The 17,412-nt window shown below is 42.7% G+C and overlaps 1 protein-coding gene across 1 annotated transcript; it reads left to right on the top strand.

Moving 5' to 3' along the window:
• Positions 1–2,263: 2,263 nt before the first annotated feature.
• LOC308319109 (uncharacterized protein) lies at positions 2,264–16,587 on the top strand. The gene is made up of 13 exons (XM_080768971.1): positions 2,264–2,496; positions 4,232–4,271; positions 4,395–4,498; positions 5,486–5,536; positions 5,823–5,900; positions 7,283–7,342; positions 7,994–8,071; positions 11,915–11,974; positions 12,564–12,641; positions 12,941–13,015; positions 13,206–13,407; positions 13,559–13,692; positions 14,576–16,587. Exons 3-13 carry the CDS (start codon positions 4,487–4,489, stop codon positions 14,603–14,605), a joined length of 858 nt encoding a protein of 285 aa, XP_080625097.1. The 5' UTR covers positions 2,264–2,496; positions 4,232–4,271; positions 4,395–4,486; the 3' UTR covers positions 14,606–16,587.
• The last annotated feature ends 825 nt before the right edge of the window (positions 16,588–17,412 follow it).

Genomic DNA, 17,412 nt, shown 5'->3' with positions numbered 1-17,412 from the left:
GAGTATCGACAACAACACATCCAACCTCCAGTTTTATAAAAGTTAAAATACATAAATAAGACTCGGCCATGGAGTTACCCGGACCAGAGTGGCGGCATGAGTTTCGACATGATGTTGATAGCCTAGGCCTACTGCTACATTAATGTGAGACTTATTATTTTTTTCTTTCAGCAGTCTGCACTGTACTAGCTAATGTTAACATTCTATAGTTACGGTTAGCCAGCGAGCTAACCGTGTGACGAAGTGTACTGAAGTCATCTATGTTCATATTGAAATCTTATTTATAAAATAAATCACACCCGTATGAAGTGACTAAGTGAGGGGCGCTCTTTATATGTCATCTCATTCTGGCTTGAATCATAAGAATTTTAGTACAGTCACTGGAGGGGCCGAGGGGGGTCTCCTGCACCCCCCGGAAATATACTTCTATTAGTGTTTTCTTATTGGAAAAAATGTGCTGAAAATGATGAGCTATGATAAAAAGTTGTCAAAATGTCCCACCTACCTCAAAACCCCCTTTTTGGTATATGGCTCTGGCGAAATTGTGTAAAGGCAAATATTAATTCACTAAAATTACATAAATAGACATGGTAGTCTGAAATTGGTCATGAAGTATCTTGACACATAGGGGTAAGTAGCAGAACAGGATTTGGGGGGTTGCTACCATTATATTCTTAAATATGACCCACATCATCCTCAAAAACACAAAAGAATATGGTGTCCGCTTGGCTAATAACAACGAAGATGGTTATTTTCCAACACATTATGGTGAGTATCACTGCCTCACTTGTATATAGAAAACTTCCCACATCCCTAAGCTTCAGTTTGAGCCCAAGATAACCTTTCTATCTTGTAAATTAGTCTTTCTGTAGCAAAAAGCATGAACTATACCTCAAATCGGTGAAAATGTTATGTTTAGTCAGTATCAGCTATACATTTGGAATAAATGAATGAATGACTGAGTTTGAACTGACTCCACATCATGGAATATTTCTTACTTGAATAAGCTATGTTAAAAAGTTTGCAAAGTGTCCCATCTACCATTTTTATGCAAATGAGTGCCTCCATTATCAAAATAATCGATTTTCACAAATCACAAATCAGTGCCGATTAAATATCTATCTCGTCGGCTTCTTGTCCATGCTCTCCAGACAGTGTCAAGGAGATCAACCAGGTTGGTAGGACTGCACCGCAGGACACACTGAATAAAAAAACTCGAACCACCCCTGTCCTTCATCATAGGGTTTTGGTTTTTCCATCAGCTCGCTTGTATAAGGCACGGTGGTTCTCTTCAGAGCAGAGTAGCATGGAGGAAGACGAGCCAGGTCAACTTTAGATTTAGAAATGAGTTTGTCATCTGCCCCCACCACTCTTTCACTGAAGACTCACAATTCAAATTACCCAGCTGGGGATCGAACCCCTGACCATCCAGTCTCAGGGTGGACGCTCTAACTACATGGCCACTGAGCTGTTGATGATATCCAGGGCCTCTTACGGGTGTGTAACTCTAGAGTGTAAAAAATTGAACCAAATGGACCTGTAAGCCTTGCGGAGCCATGAGGCCCATGGGGCAGGAGCCTATCTCCCGTTTCTGTAGTAGGAGGCAGCTTGATGTACAAGTGTCAAGCCTGGACATGACACTAGTATACAGGGACTTATCCCAATCCAACCCTTGATGCTGAGTACCAAGCAGGGACAAGCAGGGAGGTACTGGGTTGCATTTTTCTTGGGTATGACCCGGCCGGGGATCGAACCCTGACCTCCCAGGCTCAAGGCAAATGCTCTGACCACAAGGCCACTGAGCTGTTGATATCCAGGGCCCCTTACGGGTGTGCAACTCTGAATGTACAAATGGACTCAACGCTTTGCAACGGTTTTGTCTGCTGCCTACTCATCTGACTTTCTCTTTCCAGTGAGGCGAGGATCAAGGAGCAGCAGGCCCAGCAGCAGGCCCAGCAGCAGGCCCAGCAGCAGGCCCAGCAGCTGGCCCGGGTCCGGGCCTGGGCTCGGGTCCGGGCCCGGGTCCGGGCCCGGGAGGATCAGGCCCGGGCCCGGGTCCGGGCCCGGGCCCAGGAGGATCAGGCCCGGGCCCAGGCCCGGGCCCAGGAGGATAAGGCCCGGGCCCGGGCCCGGGCGCAGGAGGATCAGGCCAGGGCCCAGGTCCGGGCCCGGGTTAGGGCCCGGGCCAAGGAGGATAAGGCCCGGGCCCAGGAGGATCAGGCCCGGGCCCGGGCCCAGGAGGATAAGGCCCTGGTCCGGGCCCGGGCCCAGGAGGATCAGGCCCGGGTCCGGGCCCGGGCCCAGGAGGATCAGGCCCGGGCCCTGGCCCTGCAGCAGGATGATCAGGCCCAGGCCCAGGCCCTGCAGCAGGTCCAGGCCTGTGCCCAGGCCCAGCAGGATCAGCAACAGACGCAGCAACACCACTACCACCACCAGAACCAACAGCTACAACATCAGAAAAAACAGCAGGCCCAGGCCCAGCAGCAGCAGAACCAGGTATTAAAACATAATTACATTAGATATACACTGTTTCTAAAACGGGTAGTCCCAATACTTCATTCTGATTGGCTGGTTACCGTCACGTGACCGGTGTAAATTTCACCGATAACCCACTCCTTCAATCACTTTGTATCAAACTGCAGCCTTGTAGCTGAACTGGGGAAGCGGAGCGCTTCATTGCTTTACAAACACATGCCGTGCGGGCGTCTAAGCACCGCCCGCCTCATATGACTGTGAATGTGTGGCTCCAGGCAGCCCCGTAAATACATCAAGCGCTATTCTCCCGTCACATAGGCTACTTGCTGAGCAAAACAAGGAAGTGTTGTGGCTCTGGCTCGCTCGCTCTGGTGGCGCAAAGCGTAGATACCTTTGTGAATGTAATAGTTTTATTAGGTTAATATTGCTATAATGTTTGTAACCGTTTTAGAAAAGCAATAAGCCACTCGAGGCCCCAGCTTACCGGGTATTTTACACTGGCTGGGAGGTAGAAGACCCTGTCGGGTCTGCCTACGCCCCCAGCCAGTGTAAAATACCCGGTAACCTGAGACCTCTCGTGGCTTATTGCTTAAATAATTGAGGCGGCAGGAAAATAGACATTACATTCAATTTCTGAATACATTTACTTTGGTTTTATCTCTTTTGAGTCCCATCTGTCACGGTGGAATGAACCTGCTGTAGATATGATGAATTATCAGCATACTCAGAACTCGTCTCTAGGATTTGAGCATCACAACTCGCACTGAAACCTTGCCCAAATGTCGAGAGTCATACATCATAGCTGTGTCAGGCTGGTCCCATCAGACTCTAATTTCCCTGTGTTTCGTCGATGTGGAGGTGGTTTTGATGTTAGGTTTAGCCATCTTTTCTGTGAGGTTAAAGGGCAACTTTAGTTTTTTTTTCAACCAAGGTTCATGTTTTAGGTTGTTATTAGAGAAAGTAAAAAAATTGTGTTCATTTTCTTTCGTTTTAGGTATTTTAGCTGTTTTTGACAGGGGGGCGGGGGCATTTGAGCATGGGGCTAAATATGTTTTTTTTTTTACAAAACTTTATAGCGATTTATTATTTTATTATTTACTATAGTCCTACTAGACCACAAGAAATTACATCTGGCCAAAAAAGATCACAGGATGTGAAGGTAGCCTACTGGGGGGAAGCCACACTGTGTGTCATAGGCTCAATAGTCAGTTTGACACATTAGCCATACTGTGGCTCTTTACACATGTCTGTCTGTCTGTCTGTCTGATCAAAAAAATGGTCGGCCCCGGGCCACCTAGGCTGGTAATCAGCCTGACAGCATGTCGCGGGTTTGAGTCCCGATCCCGACGACCTTTGCTGTGTGTCACCCCCCACCCCCATCTCTCTCCCCATTTCCTGACAGTCTACTGTTCATCTATCAATAAAGGCAAAATAAGCCTAAAAATATCATTCAAAATGTACGTAATATCACAATTATTGTATGCATAAATATAAAATGAATCATCGATACATCAGAAGAAATAAAAGATAGATGAATTCATTAAGTCATAGCTCTAGTTAGGACGTGAAATACGTATTTACTGCCAATTTACATTTGTTATTTGTCCCCACTCCCTAGTATGTATATTACGTATTCAAAAATGTCATGTAAACATGTAAGTTATGGACCATAACATACAAGTACAAGTATTACGTAAGCCTCGAGAAACCGTCCGAGTCCGTTGAAGCTCACAAGCTTTCTGTTAAACGGTTTCAGGAGGAGGAGGACTACGAATATGAATATGGACACAGATCCGGTGAGTTCCAATGCTGTAAACATTATGCAAGATTGTTATAAACCAAAATATTCAGCAATTACGTTGACCAGTGAAAGACCACACACAATATCAGACTAATTATGTTTTGTTCGATTTGTTCAGAAATCTCATCAGAACAGTTGTCAGACTCGGAGATATCAGAGGAGGAGGAGGAAGTAACGGAGCCTCCCCAAAAGCGACAACGCAAGGATAGCATGCGGACACTCGTGAGTATTATATTGGCGACACCAACCAAATCCCACACACAATAGAACTGGGGGGTGAAGTTTCGCCCCAAGAGCCACAAGGTGAAGACAATTACTCTTCAAATTGTAGTTGAGTACTTGTGTGTGACAGTAAGTCTAGTAACTAGACCAGTAAGACGCGCAAACGCGGGAAGCGAACGCAACTGTCTGTCCCGCTTTTGTGCCCATATATGGAGCTGAGTGATTTGTTTGTGATTGATGCAACACACTCCATATTTGGACGTATAGCTGCTTTGGGGACTCCTTATATGGTTATGGCTGAGTCAAATCACTCAGCTCCATATATGGGCACAAAGGGGACACACACACACAGACAGACAGACAGACAGACATGATCTGCTAGGTCTCATAGTAAGTGCTCACTGCATTCGCAATCACTGCGTTCGCAATCACACATTCTTTCATTTTCACGATAAATACTACAGTATAGCTATGATAGGTGAATAGAATGGATTTTTTTAAAGAAATAGTTATCATACAGAAAGTGAGGATCTAGAAGTCAGAGTAGAGATGTAGTGATAAATTGTTATAGATATTGATATTCTCTCATTTAACATAAACAAAATGAAATAAGAAGGTCGACTCTGTCTTTATTGAATTTTCCGATTTTGATTCTGGAAAGTTATGCAACTTCGGGCATTTTCTTATTTGACCATGAGCCTGATTTGAATATCTTCTTGTTTAATTTTTTTTTAATGTTATATGGTTTGTTCATGTATACTTACTTATATACTAAATAAAATATAAAATAAATAACTGACTCCAGAACTGTCATTCACAGCTAAATGGGGGAACATTCAATTATTTGATGAACCTGAATGTGTGAATAGTCTTCCATGTAAGGAATGTTGTTGATCTTTGTTCTATATTTTGTCCAGAAAGTACTCATGTTTTATATTCATTGGGGAGTGAATATTTTGTTTTTTTGTTTTTAACTTTTTTTCAAAGGCAGAGAAAACCAAACAGGTCAAACTAGACCTGGGACAAGCCATGCTGGAGGTAAATGGAAAATAGCCTACATGTTGCTTTTCATCTTATCTTTTAAAAAAACCTTAAAAGGATCCCTGGCTATGTGGGAGTCTATGGTGGCCTGGGTGTCAAAAAGGCTTCCAATTGAATATGATTGACTTCCAAAACTTGCCAACCCTGGGTAGCCAACCTGCTTGTATCCGAATGCTTTGAAACTATCCAAATTTGCTGTATTTGCTGTAACATCCTGTATACATAGTTTGCATTGATCTTGTTTGACGTGATCTGTTCCATTTGTTTGCAATGTCCATTATAGCTAAAGGAGGTAAAGAAACAGTTGGCCGACAGCGAGGAGCATCTCCAGGCCAAAGACAAGCAGCTAGAAGAGACAAAGGTATGCTTCTGTAGTTCTGTAGTAGTCGTCATTGTCATTACCGGTATGTTTTCTTACGGTCTGGCTATGAAAGAGGCCAGCCTTAGGCCTCTTTTAGACGGCGACGGTCTCCAGATAAAACGGCAAAGTCCCGTTGCGTTCTCATTTTTTATTGACTCTTTACACGAGAACGCACACTTTATGAAAACGCTATAATGTCGCTAGGTGGAGGTTGCCAAAACCAGTCACCCACGTATAAGAAGAAGAACCAGATAGCTCCCCCTTCATGCAACCCTATCAGGTTTTGAATGACACTTCCAGAACACAACGTGGTTGTGGCCGTCGCTCGCTGCCTGCTATCTACTAACGCATCGAGATGACAGACAGGCTGACAGGCAGCCCAGAGCATGCAGGCAGAGAGCGCCACGGGATGGTTATATATTTTATACATACATTACAATACATTAGGCTACATAAACACTGCTGCCGCGGCTGCCACCTATCACAATTAAGGCATTTTATTTACATCATTTTACATTCACCATCGCTGATGAGCAGCGCTTTGTAGGCGAGGAGGGATGCTTGTTCAGGAACTCCATTATGTCATATATGGCTGTGCATCAATGTAATAAACACACTGTATGCGCTGTGAGCCAACGTGAGCCATGATGTCATACGTTTTGCAGATTCACTGTTTTGCCTGTTTACACGGATACGGGATAAAACGGCGTTCTCAAAGATTTCCACTCTGGGAGGTGGTTTCACTTTGTTGCGTTTTGCGTTTTCGCCGTTCTCGTCTAAAGGGACACCAGCAAACGATACTTTATTTTGCCGTTTTCTATATACACCGTTCTCGTCTAAAGACCACCTTAGAGGGGTCTCTCCCAAGGTGAGAGGGACTACTAGTAGGACGTTGTAGGGCGTGCGGAGGCTCACATTTTAATACAGACAGAAATATTTCATATTTATCACACATTCTTTCATTTTCACGATAAATACTACAGTATATAGCTATGATAGGTGAATAGAATGGATTATTTTAAATAAATAGTTATCATACAGAAAGTGAGGATCTAGAAGTCAGAGTAGAGATGTAGTGATACATTGTTATAGATATTGATTATTCTCTCATTTAACATGTAAACAAAATGAAATAAGGAGGTCGACTCTGTCTTTATTCAATTTTCCGATTTTGATTCTGGAAACTTATGCAACTTCGGGCATATTTTCTTATTTGACCATGAGCCTGATTTTTTTTATGTTATATGGTTTGTACTAAATTGTGAATAGTCTTCCATGTAAGGAATATTGTTGATCTTTGTTCTATATTTTGTCCAGAAAGTACTCATGTTTTATATTCATTGGGGAGTGAATTTGTTTTTGTTTTTAACTTTTTTTCAAAGGCAGAGAAAACCAAACAGGAAAGAGCTTTCAAACTAGACCTGAAACAAGCCATGCTGGAGGTAAATGGAAAATAGCCTGCATGTTGCTTCTCATCTTATCTTTTTAAAAAACCTTATAAGGATCTCTGGCTAATAAGCCAAATATGCCTTAATACGTTATAATTTCTATACAATAATTTGTTTAAAACACCTTAAATATTTTATGAACGAAATCGTTCATGTTTCCCCCTTGGAATTGATGGAATGCATGTGCTAATAAAAAGTATTTAAATTATATTAACATTAGGATTATTTGTATTAGCATTGTGCATTCCATAAATCCCATAGGGCTAAAACCACACATGGATAAATGACATCATCAACTTGCAACAGGCATTTTCCCTGTGTTTTAAATTTAAATTTTTAGTTATAGAGGACAATTATAATGATGTATTATTAGCCCGGGGTCCTTTAAAAGAAAAACATTCTTTATTTTATTTTTTTTACAATATCCTATTCCAATTGAATATGATTGACTTACAAAATATGCCAGCCCTGGGTAGCCAACCTGCTTGTATCTGAATGCTAATTCAAATGATCATAATCTGTTAACTTCATGCTGTATGTAGCCTTGTGTAATGTATGTATTTATATTTATGCAATTATGTTATACTGTTTGCTTTGATTCTGTTTGGCATGATCGGTTCCATTTGTTTGCAATGTCCATTATAGCTAAAGAAAGTAAAGAAACAGTTGGCCGACCGCGAGGAGCATCTCCGGGCCAAAGACAAGCAGCTAGAAGAGACAAAGGTATGCTTCTGTAGTTCTGTAGTAGGCTAGTCGTCATTGTTATTACCGGTATGTTTTTTTACGGTCTGGCTATGAAAGAGGCCAGCCTTAGGCCTCTTTTAGACGGCGACGGTCTCCAGATAAAACGGCAAAGTCCCGTTGCGTTAAAAAAAAATTTACACAAGAACGCACACTTTATGAAAACGCTATAATGTCGCTAGGTGGCAATTTACAATTTACAATTTAGGCATTTAGCAGACGCTCTTAATCTAGAGCGACTTACATTAAGCAAGAACAAAAAAGCATGGGAATACATCACATAAAAACATTTATCATTCATGAAACATGCGTAAGCTAAGAAAGTAACAGTGGAATATCTATATAATTAAACTATACATATATACTACTATGCTATACATATGTACTATGACGTGCTATGACTACATACAATGCAATTCTAGTGCTGTCTACATAGCTGTCACGGTGTGAGTCAGGTTTAGTGACGTGTAGGACCCAAATGCAGGATGAGAGGCAGAGGCAGGGAATGTCAGGTTCAGTGGTTTATTGCAAAAACAGACAGGAGGAGCAGCAAAATCCAAAATCCAGGTACAGACGAGGTCAAACACACAAGGAATACAGGGAAAACTATACTGGGAAAACTAGGGGATGAAACATACAAGGAAACTGGTTACAAATACTCACAGGCAACATATAAACAACGAACCAACGGAGAACTGAAAACACCAGGGTACATAAATAGACAAGGACTAACTATAGACACAGGTGAAATACAACAGACAAATCAACACAGGGATTGGCTGGGAGAATAACAGGACACAGGTGGGGAACACTACACTAATCACAGGGTTAGACAAGGCAGGTAAACATGGGCAACACAGGAAACCAAGAGACACTAGAACTACAAAATAAAAGGTTAAAGTACACAAAAGTAAAACCCAAAACAAGGAACATAGGGAAACACATCAGGGTGACAGAACAGGTCACGGATCATGACACATAACATGCTATAAGTGTGTATCAAATGCTATTTAAGTCTACAGAAATGCTATCTAAGGGGTAGGGTAAGTGCTATGGGCCATGATGGAGTCTGAAAAGGTGGGTTTTCAGACTGCGGCGGAAGATTGGGAGTGATGCTGCAGTTCTGACTGCAATGGGAAGTGCATTCCACAGTTTTGGAGCCAGAAGGGAGAAGAGTTTGGGACGTGTGGAGCGTTGTCCCGGCGTGTTTAGTGAGGGTACTTCCAGCTTCCCTGCGTTGGCTGATCTGAGTGCGCGGGAGGGTTTGTAGGGTTCGATCATACTTGCAAGATATGGGGGAGCCATACCTTTGGTTGCTTTGAATGCCAGCATCAGAGTTTTGTATTCTGTGCGGGCAGCGGCCGGGAGCCAGTGGAGGGAGCGGAGCAGGGGGGAGACATGTGAGAATTTTGGCTGGTTGAAGACCAAGCGAGCTGCGGCATTTTGGATCAGCTGGAGAGGCTTAAGTGCACATCCTGGTAGGCCAGTAAGGAGTCGAGTTTTGACAAGACTGTTGTCTGGATTAGGAGCTGGGCTGATTCCTGGGTGAGGAACGGTCTAATTCGTCGTATGTTATAGAGTGTGGACCTACAGGATCGAGTGACAGCTGTGATGTGAGTTTTGAACGAGAGCTGACTGTCCAGGACAACACCAAGATTCCTGGCTGTTGGGACAGACGTTACCAGGGCGTTGTCTACGGAAATAGTTAGCTCCCGCATAGGGCAGGACTTAGCTGGGAAGAAGAGAAGCTCAGTCTTGTCTGGGTTCAGTTTGAGGTGGTTGGAGGACATCCACTGTGAGATGTCAGCCAGGCTTGCAGTGATGCGCTCTTCCACCTGAGTGGCAGAGGGGGGGAGGATAGAAACAGTTGTGTGTCATCGGCGTATCAGTGATAGGATATATTGTGAGCAGAGATGATAGTGCCAAGGGATTTAGTGTACAGTGAGAAAAGGAGGGGACCAAGTACAGATCCCTGTGGGACCCCAGTTTGGAGGGTTCGGGGGGATGATAACAGACCTTTCCAGGAAACCTGGTAGGTCCGGTCGGTGAGGTAGGAGGAGAACCACTTTAGTGCCGTTCCACCGATGCCTAGATCCGTTAGGGTGTCTAGGAGCAGCTGGTGGTTCACTGTGTCAAATGCTGCCGATAGGTCTAGGAGAATCAGTACTGCAGAGTGGGAAGCAGCTTGGGCAGCATTTAGTCAGTGCTTCTGTGACTGCCAGCAGGGCAGTTTCTGTGGAGTGGGCCTTCTTAAATCCGGACTATGGATCCAGCAGGTTGTTCTGTGAGAGATGGAGAGAGAGCTGGTTGGAGACAACACGTTCAATGATTTTAGAAATAAATGAAAGGAGTGATACCGGTCTGTAGTTCTTGACATCTGAGGGGTCAAGGGTTGGTTTCTTGAGGAGTGGTGTTACTCTGGCTGACTTGAGGGCAGATGGGACGCAGCCTGAGGTTACTGAGGTGTTGATGATGGAGGTGATGAAGGGGAGCAGATCGGGTGCGATGGTCTGGAAGATTGGAGACGGGACAGGGTCAAGAGGACAGGTGGTAGGTCTAGAGGATGTCACTAGTTATAGAACCTCGTCTGGGGAAAGAGGAGAGAAGGAGGACATGCATGGTATATTGGGGTTAGTGTTGGTTGAGTCAGATGTCACTTTATGTGGGAGGGGAGGAAAGGAGCTGCTGATATCATCAACCTTCTTCTCAAAGTAGTTGACAAAAACATCAGCAGTGAGGGATGGGTGTTGCAGTGGGCAAAGGCAGAGAGGAGTGAGTGAAAGTGGGAAAGGTCATCTGGTAGCTTTGTCTTGTGCCACTTTCTTTCGGCTGCCCTTAGAGGTGTTCGTTCAGATCTGAGAGTTTCAGATAGCCAGGGAGCCGGTGGACATGAACGAGCTGGCCTGGATGAGAGCGGGCAGTGTTGGTCGAATGCAGATGAGATATTGGAGAGGAAGGATGAGGTTGCAGTGTCAGGTGAGAGGGAGAGGAAGGACTCCAGGGAGGGTAGAGAGGAGAGAATAGAGGATGAGAGGGAGGAGGGGTTTAGGGACTTGAGATTGCGTCGGGAGGTGGCGTTCGGAGGGTTAACAGGTTTAGGCGGGAGGGTGGAGAGAGAGGGAGAAGGTTATGAAGTGGTGGTCAGACCTAATTAAGGGGGTAACAGAGAGTGTGGAGGGAGAGCAGGCTCTGGAGAATACAAGGTCCAAAACATTACCAGCCTTGTGAGTGGGAGGGGAGGGAGATAGGGAGAGGTCAAATGAGGCCAGAAGGGATGTAACGGGAAGATACTTCTCTGCGGTAGGAAGGTTGAAGTCACCCAGTAGAATCAGAGGGGTGCCATCTTGATTATTTTAAAGAAATAGTTATCATACAGAAAGTGAGGATCTAGAAGTCAGAGTAGAGATGTAGTGATACATTGTTATAGATATCGATTATTCTCTCATTTAACATGTAAACAAAATGAAATAAGGAGGTCGACTCTGTCTTTATTCAATTTTCCGATTTTGATTCTGGAAAGTTATGCAACTTCGGGCATATTTTCTTATTTGACCATGAGCCTGATTTTATTTTATGTTATATGGTTTGTTCATGTATACTTACTTATACAAGTACTAAATAAAAACTTAAATAAATAATTGACTCCAGAACTGTCATTCACAGCTAAATGGGGGAACATTCAATGATTTGATGAACCTGAATGTGTGAATAGTCTTCCATGTAAGGAATATTGTTGATCTTTGTTCTATATTTTGTCCAGAAAGTACTCATGTTTTATATTCATTGGGGAGTGAATTTGTTTTTGTTTTTAACTTTTTTTCAAAGGCAGAGAAAACCAAACAGGAAAGAGCTTTCAAACTAGACCTGGGACAAGCCATGCTGGAGGTAAATGGAAAATAGCCTGCATGTTGCTTCTCATCTTATCTTTTTAAAAAACCTTAAAAGGATCTCTGGCTAATAAGCCAAATATGCCTTAATACGTTATAATTTCTATACAATAATTTGTTTAAAACACCGTTCGAATCGTTCATATTTCACATATGGAATTGATTGTTGCATGTGCTAATAAATAGTATTTTAACTATATTAACTTTAGGATTATTTTTATTAGCATTGTGCATTCTATAAATCCCATAGGGCTAAAACCACACATGGACAAATTACATCATCAACGTTTTAAAATGTCCATTTTAATTATAGAGGACAATTATAATTATGTATTATTAGCCCGGGATCCTTTAAAAGAAAAACATTATTTATTTTTTATTTTTTTACAATATCCTATTCCAATTGAATATGATTGACTTACAAAACTTCCCAGCCCTGGGTAGCCAACCTGCTTGTATCTGAATGCTTTGAAATTATCCAAATTTGTTAATTGCATGCTGTATACGTAGCCTTTTTATTTATTTATATTTATGCAATTATGTTATACTGTTTGCTTTGTTCCATTTGTTTGCAATGTCCATTATAGCTAGAGAAAGTAAAGAAACAGTTGGCCGACCGTGAGGAGCATCTCCGGGCCAAAGACGAGGAGCTAGAAGAGACAAAGGTATGCTTCTGTGCGTCAGTCTGTCTGTCCGTCCAAAGCTAATGTGGTGGATTATTTCTAACGTTTAATATTTTCAGAAACATATTTTAGCCCCGTGACCCGACTGGGTCTACATGAAAACACATGTCATGATTTTGTAAATGAAATGTAACCATACTGCCTCTATAATAATATGTGTGTCCTTGTATGCCTATCCTTTGTGTGGAGTGGACATAAATAAACGGTTAAAATGTAGACGTTTCAGAGATCCACATGGGAGCCACGCCCCTGATTGTACCGTCTTATTCCTTTTCCTGTAGGAGCAGGCACAACAAACCCAGGAGGAAATGAAGGCGGAACTTCTATGTAGCGTTTGCAAAGAACTCTTCATAGAGGTAACGATGAAGTCATGTGTTAATCAGTTTAAAAATGGCATATCTCGCCACACCACGTGTACCTTTATTCTGTTTATATTATGGGCTTTCAGAAACTGTCCTACTTGCTTTTTAAGTACTTCTGAAAACACAAACCCTCTTCTTTGCACTGACAATGATGTGCGTTTTAATTGACTTCCCCACCATGTAGCCAGTCATGCTGAACTGCACCCACAGCTTCTGCACCGACTGCATCAGGAAAGGCCGTAAAGTGAAAAACGAATGTCCCCTATGCCGAAAGCCAGTGCAGTATCAGACCCGTAACATGGTGCTGGAAAAATGCATGGAACGCATCGTGCACCGGCTCTCCCCCGACGAGAAAGCCACGCGCCACCGAGAGATCACAGAGAGGGGTAAAGAGCTCAATTTAGCTTAATTGGTATCCTCCCGTTGACTTGGTTGTGCATTGTGGGATATGGAACAAAATTCATGGAGGTACTTCTGTCTTAGATTGACACTGCCTAATAAAATGAACATGCTCCTTTTGTGTGTGTGTTTTGCCAGCAGCCAACCAGGACGAGACTCGGGAGACCCCAGACCGAATGGAGGTGTCCCCTGCCCAGGATATGTTGTCCCCTTCCCAGGACGTTTTGTACCTCGATGCCAGTGTTAGTTCTACTGCATCTGAGAATGAAGAGGTGAGATAAGCTTGTTCCATATTAAAAAATAAAAACCATACTCACGAAAATATATATTTTTGCCTATTCAATAAATCCATAATCATGCTTAACTGAACCTTACAAAAGACCAACTTCCAAGAGAACCTATTACCAGTAAGACGCCCGAGGGCGATAAGCGACGTTGCCCTATGGAGCGTGTCTTGGGCGTACAGGGTGCGATGAGGTCAGATCAACATAATGGAATGTCAGAACAGGTCAGCTCCATATGGAGATCGTCTAAGGGTGGCAGCGGAAGCAGTGTCTTAATTGAATGTACAGTGTGAATGTATCGCTATACAGTGAGCAAGCTTGTACAGCTCCTATCGATTAGGTTGGCTGGCTGAATGTTATGTGTGAGAGAGAGAGTAAGATTATATTAAACATGCACACACTAACAATATTTTTAAATAAGAGGCATCTGGGGGAAGGGTTTGTTCTTCGGGGGACATGTCTTTCCAGGCCAGAAGTTACTAGAATGAAAGAGGACAAAATGGCCTACAAATAATCTGTTCTAGTATAGTTTCATTTCCCAAAGTCACATTCTTTGTATGTGTATACATACACTACACTACCGCATGGCTCTGTAGGCAAGGAGTCTGGCGTGTGTTTCAGCTCAAAGTTAAATATTTCAGAATATATAAAACAGTGTATGTGAAAACAGCCATGGCAGAATATACAAGACATTTGACACCGCGTATAGCGGTCTAGCAGTTATCCAGATTAGACCTGCTCAGACACAGTCGCCCCGAAAGTCCCTCTTTTAAGAAGACCTTGAAGTCTTCTATAGGAGGTTCCGCCTCCTGTACAGAGCCGTACAGTAAACAATAAACACATCAGCGTTCTCCTTTTCTGTGTTTTCCAGCCGAGCCGCTCTTGGCGACCCGGAGCCTGAGGACGTGTCGTGTTGGTGACCCCAGCCCAGGCAGCACGGCTACTGATAAACATGATGATGTCGTTTCTCAAGGCACTATATATATAGTCACCAACCGTTGGTGTTAAATGATTTAAAACTTGACAAACCTATACTGTGTCTAGTTTAAGCTGATAAAATCGGCTGATTATTATAATTTTTATTAAGTAATTTTTTTGTATTTATTTTATTTAACTTCAAACATCCATGCTTTTGTCTCTACTGTAATGCAATTTATGTCGTCTGTTAGGTAGTGGTGTCAAAAACAACCGATTCAGCAATGCTTTGCAATTCGGCCGTGCACAATTCTGCATCGATGCCGGCAGCAGCGTGACAATCATGCAGACGCGCTGAGAGACGATGGCGTAAAGGACAGATTACATGTGTCTCTAGATATACTTTCGTAGCTTCGTTTTTGATGCGGTTGGTTGATGCGGTGTCCTGCTGTTGATCAACACTTCAATCACGTCTGGCTGTGTCCCATATGTGCCCTAAAAGAAAATGCTGTAGTCCAACCTCTTAAAAGAGCTTGTTGGAAAGTTTAAACGGGAGTTTCCTGTAATAATAAACATCCGTATTCCATGCTTTTTGCTCTGGCAGCTCCTCAGCCCTTGTTCTCCTCCATTTATCAGCAGCATTCTATTTCTCCTGCAAATGCTGCCCCTTGGAGCTATCTTTGTCTATCATAGCCATCACTGCTATGCTGACAACATCCGTACCATTTATAGCCAATGCAAATGACTATTTTAAACTAGCTGATAATCAAACTTAACTGGATCGGCTCTAACTTCCTGAAACCTCAGATTTCGGCCACGACACTCCTTCCACGACCCCGGGCCCTATCAACCCCACTATTCGTTCAGCCGTCAAAAACCTATAGGTGTTTCGACAATAACTTCAACTTTGACAAACAGATTAGCTCCGTGGTAAAAAGCTGTTTCTTCCAACTCAAGACTTCTAGCCAAAGTCAAACCTTATCTGTTATCTCCCCCCTAAACAATTGGAAATGGCCATTCATGCCTTTATTTCATCACGGCTGGATTACTGTAATGCATTGTATGCGGGCATTGCACAGTCCTCACTTAGGCGCTTGCAGCTGCTTGCCTCCTTACCTACACTAGGAAATGTGACCACAATTATCACCCCCATTTCAGCTGGATTGCATTGGCTCCCTCTGTGAAGTTCAGAATAGATTTCAAGGTACTTGTATTTGTCTATAAATCTCTACATGGGCTGAACTCCCTCATATCTATCTGAGCTCTTGGAGGGTTATCCTCCAGCCAGACCTTTTGAGGTCTGCCGGCCAGCTGCTTTTGACTGTTCCCCCCCCCCCCCCCCCAACTAATTTAAGATCTGGAGGTGATTGTGCCTTTGCTGCCGGCGGCAGCAATATAATAAGTGCCCAGTCCATTTGAGCTGTTCAGGTCTCTTCTCAAGACTCTATGGCCTTAACTTTGATCGTTCCTGATGTTTTGTTGTCGTTGATCTGATCCATGTCTTGTTGCCATGTGGGCGCACATGCATTATTCTTTTTGATGATTTTGATTTGATTGATTGATTGATTGATTGAATACTTCATTGGCATAAATGTTATCAGTACAGCCTACAGGGTACAGTCAAACACACGTCCAAAGGGATCACCGAAAAAAAGTGATCCCTTTCGTTTCCATTCAGGTCCTGCGTATTCAATTCATAATCACAAAAAACAAATAATAATGTATTTCTGAATAGAATATGTTCAGTATATCTATATTGAGTATTGACTGATGAAAAAGATGCCATTTTGTGCAGTTTAAATGTGCTCTATGAAGTGGATTGTATAATTGTGGCGTATCCTTTGCCAATTAATCTATACATTTTAGTTTTTCATACTTTCATACTGTTTTTACTGTTTTTTATGAAACAACGGTTCAATAAATCGGAAAACTTAAGGAGAAATCACTTTGTTCTCCGGAATGCTGAAAGCTGCATCATTCATGATTCCTACGTCACCGCCACAGGGGGCGCATGCATAAAAAGTCCATAGACTTGAGGTGTGTGTGTGTGTGTGTGTGTGTGTGTGTGTGTGTGTTGGGGGGGGGGGGGGGCATAGAGATGGAGCCATGCAGCTGAGGGATGGGTGGGCGGTCTCACTGCTCCAGTATGAGTTTTTATATTCACATAGACTTAGTGTTGTTTCTGCTGTAACCATCATTATTATTATCAGTTGTCAGATTGTTCTGTAACTTACATTTAAGTAAAATTGTATTGTATTCTGAAGAACACTGACTGAGAGTGTAAAAAGTGTTACATTTGCACACACTCTTATGAGAGACCTATAGTCTAGACTCAGTCTAAAAAAAAACAATAAAATAAACGTGCCTCTTGCCTATAGGACAGGTGGGATAATCTATGAAACACGTTTTCCATTCACAAGAAGAAGGAGTTGGTAGCGGTTGGTAGGCGGCACTGATTTTCTGGCAAATCTAAGGTAGCAAATTTAAGATGATCTCTTCAAAATAAGAGTAACCTATAGCTACCCTCTAGAGTATTGAAAAAAATATTAATTTGCACATTAAAACCGTAAATTAAGGATTTAAACGATGCTATAAGACACACATTGTGTAAAAATGTAAAAATAAGTCATAAGTAATGTTTCTGTGTCAAGATAAGTAATTAAAAAGTTATCTAAATCTAAATGGATAAATGCTATTCACTGGAGTGCATGGACTTTATAAAGTGGACGCTGGACAAAAATCCCTGCTATGTATCGAGTCTATCGACTATAGTGTGACATACGCACATGTCCG

This window comes from Protomyctophum bolini (assembly GCF_963924005.1).
Source record: "Protomyctophum bolini genome assembly, chromosome: 7".
Taxonomy (NCBI): Eukaryota; Metazoa; Chordata; class Actinopteri; order Myctophiformes; family Myctophidae; genus Protomyctophum; species Protomyctophum bolini.
This window is presented reverse-complemented; position numbering and strand designations above follow the sequence as displayed.

Excerpts from the sequence above, each read along its gene's own strand:
- LOC308319109 (XM_080768971.1), top strand. Across the intron at positions 7,343-7,993 it reads TGAAACAAGCCATGCTGGAG|CTAAAGAAAGTAAAGAAACA; the intron begins GTAAATGGAAAA and ends TGTCCATTATAG. Across the intron at positions 11,975-12,563 it reads TGGGACAAGCCATGCTGGAG|CTAGAGAAAGTAAAGAAACA; the intron begins GTAAATGGAAAA and ends TGTCCATTATAG.